The sequence below is a fragment of the Pelobates fuscus genome, chromosome 6, assembly GCF_036172605.1.
Source record: "Pelobates fuscus isolate aPelFus1 chromosome 6, aPelFus1.pri, whole genome shotgun sequence".
In the NCBI taxonomy this organism is placed as follows: domain Eukaryota; kingdom Metazoa; phylum Chordata; class Amphibia; order Anura; family Pelobatidae; genus Pelobates; species Pelobates fuscus.
This window is the reverse complement of record NC_086322.1, coordinates 23111558-23124169: the sequence shown is the minus strand read 5'-3', so window position 1 is coordinate 23124169 and position 12612 is coordinate 23111558. Positions and strand designations below refer to the sequence as shown.

Genomic DNA, 12612 nt, shown 5'->3' with positions numbered 1-12612 from the left:
ACGATGAGTATATGAGTCAGCACTGGATAAACTGAATAAACGACATTTCCTGTGACTGTAGGGGGTAGTCAAAAGCTTAGATATATTTCACCCTAACCTGTCCAACGGGGCCGGCGTATGGCTGGATGGGATTTCTCCAGCTATTTCTGTGTGGCCCTAAAACTACTAAATTTGCAGAATTCACCATATTCCCATGGGCACATATCACATCCTCATGCTGTTGGGCAATACATGATAACTGTTGCCCTACAGTATAGAGGGTTCATATGCTGCAAGAGCGGTTCATTAATCCATTTACAGACTTTACGCACAGGGGTGAATCATACCAGCCTGATCCTGCCCATAACCCTTTAGCCAGACAAAGTTATAACTAATTGGGTGATGCAGGAGCACGTTGCATTTTCCCAACTAGAAGAAATGGTGCTTTCTGCAATTATCTCAGCATAATAGGAGTTGTAATCCTAGCTGGAGTGTCTTACTGGCATATCAAGGTGAGGCCACATGACCACACATCCTAGTTGGCAACAGGTCCACGCTGCATCCAATGATGGCGTAGACGGGGGCCCACACAAATTGGGGAGAGACAAAGGAAGCGTGAACACTTGCAAATTAATCTTTTCCTCAATGAAACATGAAATATGTGTTTTGCGAGGCAGCAGTCCAGAGACCTCTTTCACATCGCTTTCACTCTTGTTCCCCTTCACGCTTGGGCAGATCAGTCTTTCTGTAGTCACGTGACTGTGCAGGTGTGTCTGGGAACAGTGGTCTGCGCTCTTAATTAGTGGCATAGTGTGGGAATCCCCACTGGGCTTTTCACAAGGGCTGCCGGCTCGGGATTGGTCGCCTAGTTTGACGGACCTGCCCAGGCTGACACATTGCACAATGAAACGGGGGTAAAGGGCAAACAAGAGAGGGATTGTCTTAACATTTCTAAAACTGATTTTTTTTTTTTTTTTTTTTTTTTTACCTCTAGTTGACTGGGGCTCCCGGCTAAAAAATGATCAGATATAGAGGATCTGAACTTTTCCAGGCGATATTGAGTTATTTTCATCTAAACCCTTTCTGGTGGATGATGGGTGATCACGTTTGCGGTGGGAATTCGGCGGCTGCAGTCTGTACAAAGTCATGCAGCCCTGCAGAGAGAGTTTTTACTTAGAACGTCTTTGTTAAAATGTGTGTGACTACACTGGGGGGATTATTCACTAAATTCTAACAAACTGAAATCCAAAAGGCAAAACTAAGGCTAAAATAGCCAGATTGCCGTTCACTATAGCTCAGTCAGACTAGAGTTTGGGAACTTTTCCAGTTTAGCTGCTTTTGTCTAAATTGTGCCTTTCGGGTTTTAATTTGCTGGATTTCAGAGTTTATTGATTAACCGGGGTGGGAACCCAATGTGATTTCAAAGTGAATTCCAACATTTAGGCCGAATAGCTGATTAAGGAAAAAGTCCGTTTTCATTTTTGCTATTTTGGCTTTAAATGTGAAATTCCCTTTAATTCCCAGTGAATAAACCTTCCCCATTGTAAGCAATTCTTAATTGTCCTGGTAACAGTAGGGGTTTCAGAAGGTCACAGTAGGTCTCAGATTCATTTTAAAGTCTGATGGCTATTTACTAAAGTGCTTTTTCAAAGTGAATTTCAAGTATAAAGGGACACTGTTGTCACCAGAACCAGTACAGCCTAATGTAGTTGTTCTGGTGTATATAGTGTATCCCTTCTAGCATTTTCATGTTACCATTTCCCTTTCAGAGAAAGTGCAGTGTTTACATTACTACTGGTAACACCTCTAGTGGCAGTCACTCAAACAGCCACAGGAGGTGCTTCCTGGGTCAGTGCTGCACAGTGTGGCTCTGCATAAAGGCACTGAAAATTCCACATCGAGATGAATTGATTCAATGTATCTATATGAAGAGATGCTGATTGGTGTCATGCAGCATTTTGCCATTCAAGCGCAATAGCCTCCCAATGCTTTCCTATGGTAAAGCACTGGATTGGATGATCTCCGCCATGGAAACTGGGCCAGAAAATGCCAGCTACGGCGAGACCGTCACGGCGTGGTAGAAAAGGTTACTAAAATCACCTTTTTCCTGTGATCAGAGGGGGGCTGGTCACCTGAACTGCATTTTCAAGACTAAAATGTCAGGAATACATGATTGTATTGCTGATACTGTAGTGTTTATTTAAGGTGAAAATAGCAGAACTGTTAGAATTCGGAATTCACTTTTAATATTCACTTTTACTAAATAACACTATAGTTCTTAAATTGCAGAGAATTGGACAGAAATTTGTGCAATTTGTGAAATTGATTTAAGAGCTTTCCAAGTGCAAGTCACATAGCTCAATGTATAGATAAACTATTATTCCCTGTAAGTCAATGCCTTGTTTGGGAGACAATTTCACTGCGAGTTTGACATCATGCCATGATAGGAACAGAACTGATCTCGAAACACAGAACTGAAACAATGTGTCTCAGACCTGTCTGGAAATAGTAATGTTACTTCCCATTCACGCACCTTCTTACAAATAAAGCACAACAATGATCATGTAGGTCATAGTATCGTTTTATTAACTCACTTTGATCTAAAATCAGTCATAAGCGGACACCTGCTTGTGTATAAGCATTCCGTGCTAAACCTGATAAACCTGTCACTCACATTTAATGGAGCTCTCAGAGAGCTCTCTCCGTAAAAGATATTAAATTCATTCAGTAACAGACATACTGTTCTCCGAGTATAAGGCTTGGCTGAGTCTCCACTGCAATCCATAGCTGGACCAATTATGCCTCATAACAGCTAGTAGATTGAAATGAATACTCCCTCTACATCCCCTATCATCCTCAGTCAGAAAACTAAGATTTCACTTTCATGGAGTGAGTGAAGCCACCACAGGTAACTAAAGCAATGCCACAGGTGTAAATGGAGTCAATTACTGACAGTGTATCATGAAAAATTAGAGAATCTAAATGAATTCAGTAACACAGACTGATTTGCCTAGATTAAAGAGACACTATAGTCACCAAAGCAACTTTAGCTTAATGAATCAGTTTTGGTGTATAGATGCTGCCCCTGCAGTCTCACTGCTCAAATGTCTATGGGTAACTATTTTACTCTGGTCATATATTGTTTTTATTTTCATTTATATAGCGCCAACATACCATGCAGCATTTTACGATTATACCATGTTGTTATATATTACTGTAAGTGATTGACAGACCGCCGCTGTCGTCAGATACAAGAAGTGAAGAGGGCCCTGCTCGAACAGTGTCAGCATAGTCTATTTAGAATGTTTCTTCGTTATTCGTACATTACGAAGCTCGTCGTGTTTACATTGCATTCTAACTGCCTGTATCCACTTTGTTCCTACTTGTGTATGTTTTGGCTTGTTTGCAATGGTTTGTGCTGTCTTTGGCTCTAATAAAACTGCATTTAAAAACGAAAAAGGAAGTCTATCCAAACCATAACTTTGTTGAAACACCTTGAGGTTTGTTCGCTAAGCTTGGAATTATGGAGAATTTATGAAGGATTTGTTAATTTTAAGTGAAATTATCCCAGCTTGAAACATAGCTGAGTTGAAGGTATTTTTCCAATATTGTTTTAATTTATTACGGTAATTTTAGTCTACAATGTTCAGTTGCCGTGCCTATTCTCCATACTCTTTGGTTTAGTAAATTAACGGCACAATAACGTGACCGGATTCCTTTAAAATGTCCGTATTATAAGATTCAAAGCAAACCTCTAATTCTTCAGACGCTTCTAGAGTGGTCTTTCTATCCTCAAATCCAGTTGGGTTCGTCTTTGCCCCCTCCTCTCTCCCATGCCTGATGTGAGTTAATAGCGCCTTATACACAGTGCTAATGGTGATTGTATGTGACAGGACCTGTGAATTTTGGGTGAGTGTGTGCAGAGGGGTCAGGTTGAAAGACTTCTTTTTTGTTGTTACGGAATTGGCAGTCATTCCTATTTCCTAACAGCTTTTTCTTTTCCTACTTTAAGAAAATCCCAGCCCACCCACACAGCCTTCTGTCCCTGAACGAAAGATTTTATTTCTTTTCCTTTTGGCCATTTCGTACTACTTTTTTCCTTTCTTCCTGAGATCTCAAACTCTCAATTAGTGAAATTGATGTTTTCCGGGGATAGTCTACACGTTACTGATGTGCTCTGTGATTTTCTTGTTCTCTGTCGCTTCTTTTTCTCTCTGTGGAATTTGCGGATTTAAAAGCTAAAAGTTCCAGTTGATTTTCTTTGATCATAATTGCGAAGAAGGACAGTGGGTCAGGGGAATATATTGTCCTAAGACTTCCATGCTATCTCCTGGCTGCAAAAACGGAGACAAACTGGTCGAAACACAGCAATCATAAAAATATATACCAACAATTTTCTATCTCAAGTTTATGATACCAATAACGAGAGAAACATCAGAGATCTGCATCTAGTTTAATTTTCTAGAAGTGGTTTGCTTTGAACTGGAGGGTCCAACAGCTGTCTACATATTTTCATTCTATGTTGCTTATCTTTAAATGGCGCAGATCTCTGTTACCCTCTAGCTAACACAGCTCATGTCGCCCTGTCATTATATCAAAGCATATGGCGAATTATTAAGTCTGGTGGCCATGACCAAACATCTAGTAGACCAGGTGAAAAAGTTCCAAGCAGCTGGTCAGTGATCAGGTATGGACTCAGAGTCTGGTCAGGTCTGTGACCACGCCTTAGGAGAAAAAACAAATATTAACTGAAGATGTACAGATTGATATGCAGAAAATGATCTGCCTGTAACCGATTCTGTTACATTAAAAAAGTGAGGAATGTATATGCCTGCAACTGATAAAATTATCTCCTCTCCTTTTCCTGTAGGTTATCGGACAGTTTGCGGGGTCAATGGACCATTGGTTGTGTTGGACAATGTGAAGGTATATGATGTCATTATATCAGGCTCTGTGATTGAAATACGTGCTTCAATGATGTGTACACACACAATCACATGCACACACAAAAACACGATATGTGATTTGGAAACATGACGGAAGACATTTTTTTTTTAAAGATATAAGTAAATATGTAATTATAAAACAACTATTTAGCTATGTAACATTCTGGTGGTTTAAATGGTAAGTTTATTTAGCACTTTGCCCCAGAATAGCACTTGTTTTTGTTCGATAAATATCCTTTGATCTGTCTGTTCAACTAACAAATTTGACCACAATGTCAGTAAATATAGAAATTTGCTAAATCAGGTGAAGTTACAAGATTTTCCCTTACATTTTGTAATTTATAACTTAGCTAATAAACCAGTTTAATTTGAAACTGCAAAGGCAGAAACAATATAGTAATAAAGAAAAACTCAGCCCAGTTCACATAATCCGGTTAATTCATTTGCCCCGTTCCCTTACTTCGGTAGTCATTAGTGTAAGGGACCAGCAATGTGACAATAGGTTGAAGATCAACTTGACCTTGAGGTTGGATAGCTGCAGTGTAATTATGTCTTCCTGATCCTAACTCAACTGTGGAAGCCTTTTATGACATAAAGAAGTTGAAATTTTACAAGTTGCTTTCAAGCAAAGCATCGTACCAGAATAAGACCTCAACCTTCCTCACATTTAATGAACCAGCAAATTAAATATAGAAAATATTCAAATACAGAGAGAACAAATAATATGCAATTTGGAAAAATAGAAAATCTTGTAATAAAGCTCAAAACTTAAATGTAGGATATAAAAACATGATCTAAATATATGGTTTGCTGGTTGGATGCTCACTAGATATCATCATCTGAGTGGAAATCTCCAGTTAATAGACCCCGCAAGCTGATACATTGGTTTGCTATGTATAAAGAGCTATCCACGTGTAGTCATTCTAAGAATTAGAATTAAGAACTGAAAAAAGAAACAATTAAATAAATAAAAAAACAAGTCAGCCAGTCAATACACTAAATATCTTCATTAAGTTAAAATCCACAAGCCAATCAATGGCCTTGACTTAATTTGTTTGAATCAGAATCAGAAGTTATTGCATTGTGTTAGGAAAACCTTTTTAAATAATTAACCCCTTAAGGACCAAACTTCTGGAATAAAAGGGAATCATGACGTGTCACACACGTCATGTGTCCTTAAGGGGTTAAACTACATTAATTCCCATAGAATTTAATGGTGACTTCTGTAGGTAAATATTTTTTTTTCTAACATAATGGAACCATTTCTTATTAAAATCAAAATAAAGATCAATATGTCATATATAACATGTTACCATCAGTTAGTATTTACTCAGTACACCATGTTACCATCAGTCAATGCCCTATATAACATGTTACCATCAGTTAGTATTTACTCAGTATACCATGTTACCATCAGTCAATGCCCTATAATCAGTGTTCCCCAACCCCCGGGCCGCGGACCGGTACCGGTCCGTGGATCAAACGGTACCGGGCCGCCCAGGGGTGTGGGGTGTGCGAGCCTGCCGGCTAATGCAGGGCTGGCATTGCCCAAGTGCCAGCCCTGCAATGTGCCTGCGGACCGGAGGGGAGATCAGAGATCTCCCTCCCCGGTCTGCAGGCACTGTGCTGACAGCCGGCAGGGGAGTGAGAGAGGACCCGGGAGCTCTTACCTGCAGCTCCTCCGGGTCCTCCTCTCGCGAGATTTGGAGCGTTGCCGCGGTAACCACGGCAACGCTCCAAATCTCGCGAGAGTGAACTCTAGCCCTGTAACTGGGCTAGAGTTCACCTCACCACCACCGGACCACCAGGGAATCCCCACCGGACCACCAGGGACTAAGAAATGTCCCCCCTCCTCCCAGTAAAGGTAAGAAGGGAGGGGGGACATGAATATCTTAATTTTAATTAAATAAATTTTTAAAAAGCCTCCTTACCCCCCATACACACACTGCCCCATAAACACACTACACACACTGCCCCCACACACACACTACACACATTGCCCCATAAACACACTACACACACTGCCCCACAAACACTGCCCCATACACACTACAAACACTGCCCCATGCACACACTACACACTGCCCCATACACACACTACACACATTGCCCCACAAACACTGCCCCCATGCACACACTGCCCCACAAACACTGCCCCCATGCACACACTGCCCCACAAACACTGCCCCCATGCACACACTGCCCCACAAACACTGCCCCATACACACACTACACACACTGCCCCACAAACACTGTCCCCATACACACACTGCCCCACACACACACTACACACATTGCCCCATACACACACTACAAACACTGCCCCATACACAGACTGCACACACTGCCCCACAAACACTGCCCCATAAACACACTACACACATTGCCCCATACACACACTGCCCCATACACACACTGCCCCATACACACACTGCCCCATACACACACTGCCCCATACACACACTACCCCATACACACACTGCCCCATACACACACTACCCCATACACACACTACCCCATACACACACTACACACACTGCCCCATACACACACTACACACACTGCCCCACAAACACTGCCCCCATACACACACTGCCCCACAAACATTGCCCCCATACACACACTGCACACACTGCCCCACAAACATTTCCCCCATACACACACAACACACACTGCCCCACAAACACTGCCCCCCACACACACACTGCAACTCTCACACACACTGCCACCCTCACATACACACTGCACCGCTCACACACACATACACACAATTTTGAGTCTATGTCTTTATGTGACTGTGTTTGTGATTTTCTGACTATGTATGTGTCTGCGTGTTTTTTTTTAATATATGTGACTGTTTGGGTTTTTTTTGTCTTATTAAATCAAAACAAGCGGGCCACGGAAAAATTATCAAACGTTTACCGGTCCGCGGCGATAAAAAGGTTGGGGAGCACTGCCCTATATAACATGTTACCGTCAGTCAGTATTCACTCAGTATACCATGTTACCATCAGTCAATGCCCTATATATCATGTTACCATCAGTCAGTATTCACTCAGTATACCATGTTACCATCAGTCAATGCCCTATATAACATGTTACCATCAGTTAGTATTGACTCAGTATACCATGTTACCATCAGTCAATGCCCTATATAACATGTTACCGTCAGTCAGTATTCACTCAGTATACCATGTTACCATCAGTCAATGCCATATATAACATGTTACCATCAGTTAGTATTTACTCAGTACACCATGTTACCATCAGTCAATGCCCTATATAACATGTTACCATCAGTTAGTATTTACTCAGTATACCATGTTACCATCAGTCAATGCCCTATATCAGTGTTCCCCAACCCCCGGGCCGCGGACCGGTACCGGTCCGTGGATCAAACGGTACCGGGTCGCCCAGGGGTGTGGGGTGTGCGAGCCTGCCGGCTAATGCAGGGCTGGCATTGCCCAAGTGCCAGCCCTGTAATGTGCCTGCGGACCGGAGGGGAGATCAGAGATCTCCCTCCCCGGTCTGCAGGCACATTGCTGGCAGCCGGCAGGGGAGTGAGAGAGGACCCGGAAGCTCTTACCTGCAGCTCCTCCGGGTCCTCCTCTCGCGAGATTTGGAGCGTTGCCGCGGTAACCACGGCAACGCTCCAAATCTCGCGAGAGTGAACTCTAGCCCTGTAAGTGGGCTAGAGTTCACCTCACCACCACCGGACCACCAGGGAATCCCCACCGGACCACCAGGGACTAAGAAATGTCCCCCCTCCTCCCAGTAAAGGTAAGAAGGGAGGGGGGACATGAATATATTAATTTTAATTAAATAAATTTTAAAAAAGCCTCCTTACCCCCCATACACACACTGCCCACACACACACACTACACACACTGCCCCACAAACACTGCCCCATACACACTACAAACACTGCCCCATGCACACACTACACACATTGCCCCACAAACACTGCCCCATGCACACACTACACACACTGCCCCATACACACACTACACACATTGCCCCATACACACACTACACACACTGCCCCACAAACACTGTCCCCATACACACACTGCCCCACAAACACTGTCCCCATACACACACTGCCCCACAAACACTGCCCCATACACACACTACACACATTGCCCCATACACACACTACAAACACTGCCCCATACACAGACTGCACACACTGCCCCACAAACACTGCCCCATAAACACACTACACACACTGCCCCATACACACACTGCCCCATACACACACTACACACACTGCCCCATACACACACTACACACACTGCCCCACAAACACTGCCCCCATACACACACTGCACACACTGCCCCACAAACATTTCCCCCATACACACACTAGACACACTGCCCCACAAACACTGCCCCCCACACACACTGCAACTCTCACACACACTGCCACCCTCACATACACACTGCACCGCTCACACACACATACACACAATTTTGAGTCTATGTCTTTATGTGACTGTGTTTGTGATTTTCTGACTATGTATGTGTCTGCGTGTTTTTTTTAATATATGTGACTGTTTGGTTTTTTTTTGTCTTATTAAATCAAAACAAGCGGGCCACGGAAAAATTATCAAATGTTTACCGGTCCGCGGCGATAAAAAGGTTGGGGAGCACTGCCCTATATAACATGTTACCGTCAGTCAGTATTCACTCAGTATACCATGTTACCATCAGTCAATGCCCTATATAACATGTTACCGTCAGTTAGTATTCACTCAGTATACCATGTTACCATCAGTCAATGCCATATATAACATGTTACCATCAGTTAGTATTTACTCAGTACACCATGTTACCATCAGTCAATGCCCTATATAACATGTTACCATCAGTTAGTATTTACTCAGTATACCATGTTACCATCAGTCAATGCCCTATATAACATGTTACCATCAGTTAGTATTTACTCAGTATACCATGTTACCATCAGTCAATGCCCTATATAACATGTTACCGTCAGTCAGTATTCACTCAGTATACCATGTTACCATCAGTCAATGCCCTATATAACATGTTACCGTCAGTCAGTATTCACTCAGTATACCATGTTACCATCAGTCAATGCCCTATATAACATGTTACCATCAGTTAGTATTTACTCAGTATACCATGTTACCATCAGTCAATGCCCTATATAACATGTTACCATCAGTTAGTATTTACTCAGTATACCATGCTACCATCAGCCAATGCCATATATAACATGTTACCATCAGTTAGTATTGACTCAGTATACCATGTTACCATCAGTCAATGCCCTATATAACATGTTACCGTCAGTCAATGCCCTATATAACATGTTACCGTCAGTCAGTATTCACTCAGTATACCATGTTACCATCAGTCAATGCCATATATAACATGTTACCATCAGTTAGTATTTACTCAGTACACCATGTTACCATCAGTCAATGCCCTATATAACATGTTACCATCAGTTAGTATTTACTCAGTATACCATGTTACCATCAGTCAATGCCCTATATAACATGTTACCATCAGTTAGTATTTACTCAGTATACCATGTTACCATCAGTCAATGCCCTATATAACATGTTACCGTCAGTCAGTATTCACTCAGTATACCATGTTACCATCAGTCAATGCCCTATATAACATGTTACCGTCAGTCAGTATTCACTCAGTATACCATGTTACCATCAGTCAATGCCCTATATAACATGTTACCATCAGTTAGTATTTACTCAGTACACCATGTTACCATCAGTCAATGCCCTATATAACATGTTACCGTCAGTCAGTATTCACTCAGTATACCATGTTACCATCAGTCAATGCCCTATATAACATGTTACCATCAGTTAGTATTCACTCAGTATACCATGTTACCATCAGTCAATGCCCTATATAACATGTTACCATCAGTTAGTATTTACTCAGTACACCATGTTACCATCAGTCAATGCCCTATATAACATGTTACCATCAGTTAGTATTTACTCAGTATACCATGTTACCATCAGTCAATGCCCTATATAACATGTTACCGTCAGTCAGTATTCACTCAGTATACCATGTTACCATCAGTCAATGCCCTATATAACATGTTACCGTCAGTCAGTATTCACTCAGTATACCATGTTACCATCAGTCAATGCCATATATAACATGTTACCATCAGTTAGTATTTACTCAGTATACCATGTTACCATCAGTCAATGCCCTATATAACATGTTACCGTCAGTCAGTATTCACTCAGTATACCATGTTACCATCAGTCAATGCCCTATATAACATGTTACCATCAGTTAGTATTTACTCAGTACACCATGTTACCATCAGTCAATGCCCTGTATAACATGTTACCATCAGTTAGTATTTACTCAGTATACCATGTTACCATCAGTCATTGCCCTATATAACATGTTACCATCAGTTAGTATTTACTCAGTATACCATGTTACCATCAGTCAATGCCCTATATAACATGTTACCGTCAGTCAGTATTCACTCAGTATACCATGTTACCATCAGTCAATGCCATATATAACATGTTACCATCAGTTAGTATTTACTCAGTACACCATGTTACCATCAGTCAATGCCCTATATAACATGTTACCATCAGTTAGTATTTACTCAGTATACCATGTTACCATCAGTCAATGCCCTATATAACATGTTACCATCAGTTAGTATTTACTCAGTATACCATGTTACCATCAGTCAATGCCCTATATAACATGTTACCATCAGTTAGTATTTACTCAGTATACCATGTTACCATCAGTCAATGCCCTATATAACATGTTACCATCAGTTAGTATTTACTCAGTATACCATGCTACCATCAGCCAATGCCATATATAACATGTTACCATCAGTTAGTATTGACTCAGTATACCATGTTACCATCAGTCAATGCCCTATATAACATGTTACCGTCAGTCAATGCCCTATATAACATGTTACCGTCAGTCAGTATTCACTCAGTATACCATGTTACCATCAGTCAATGCCATATATAACATGTTACCATCAGTTAGTATTTACTCAGTACACCATGTTACCATCAGTCAATGCCCTATATAACATGTTACCATCAGTTAGTATTTACTCAGTATACCATGTTACCATCAGTCAATGCCCTATATAACATGTTACCATCAGTTAGTATTTACTCAGTATACCATGTTACCATCAGTCAATGCCCTATATAACATGTTACCGTCAGTCAGTATTCACTCAGTATACCATGTTACCATCAGTCAATGCCCTATATAACATGTTACCGTCAGTCAGTATTCACTCAGTATACCATGTTACCATCAGTCAATGCCCTATATAACATGTTACCATCAGTTAGTATTTACTCAGTACACCATGTTACCATCAGTCAATGCCCTATATAACATGTTACCGTCAGTCAGTATTCACTCAGTATACCATGTTACCATCAGTCAATGCCCTATATAACATGTTACCATCAGTTAGTATTCACTCAGTATACCATGTTACCATCAGTCAATGCCCTATATAACATGTTACCATCAGTTAGTATTTACTCAGTACACCATGTTACCATCAGTCAATGCCCTATATAACATGTTACCATCAGTTAGTATTTACTCAGTATACCATGTTACCATCAGTCAATGCCCTATATAACATGTTACCGTCAGTCAG

At 41.4% G+C, this 12612-nt stretch overlaps 1 protein-coding gene across 1 annotated transcript in view; it reads left to right on the top strand.

Annotated features, from left to right (window-relative positions):
• Nucleotides 1–12612, top strand: part of ATP6V1B1 (ATPase H+ transporting V1 subunit B1) — an 89356-nt gene that overhangs the window by 30173 nt on the left and 46571 nt on the right. The window contains exon 2 of the mRNA XM_063457564.1: nt 4850–4905. Coding sequence (XP_063313634.1) covers nt 4850–4905 — 56 coding nt within the window. The remainder of the gene's footprint in view (nt 1–4849; nt 4906–12612) is intronic.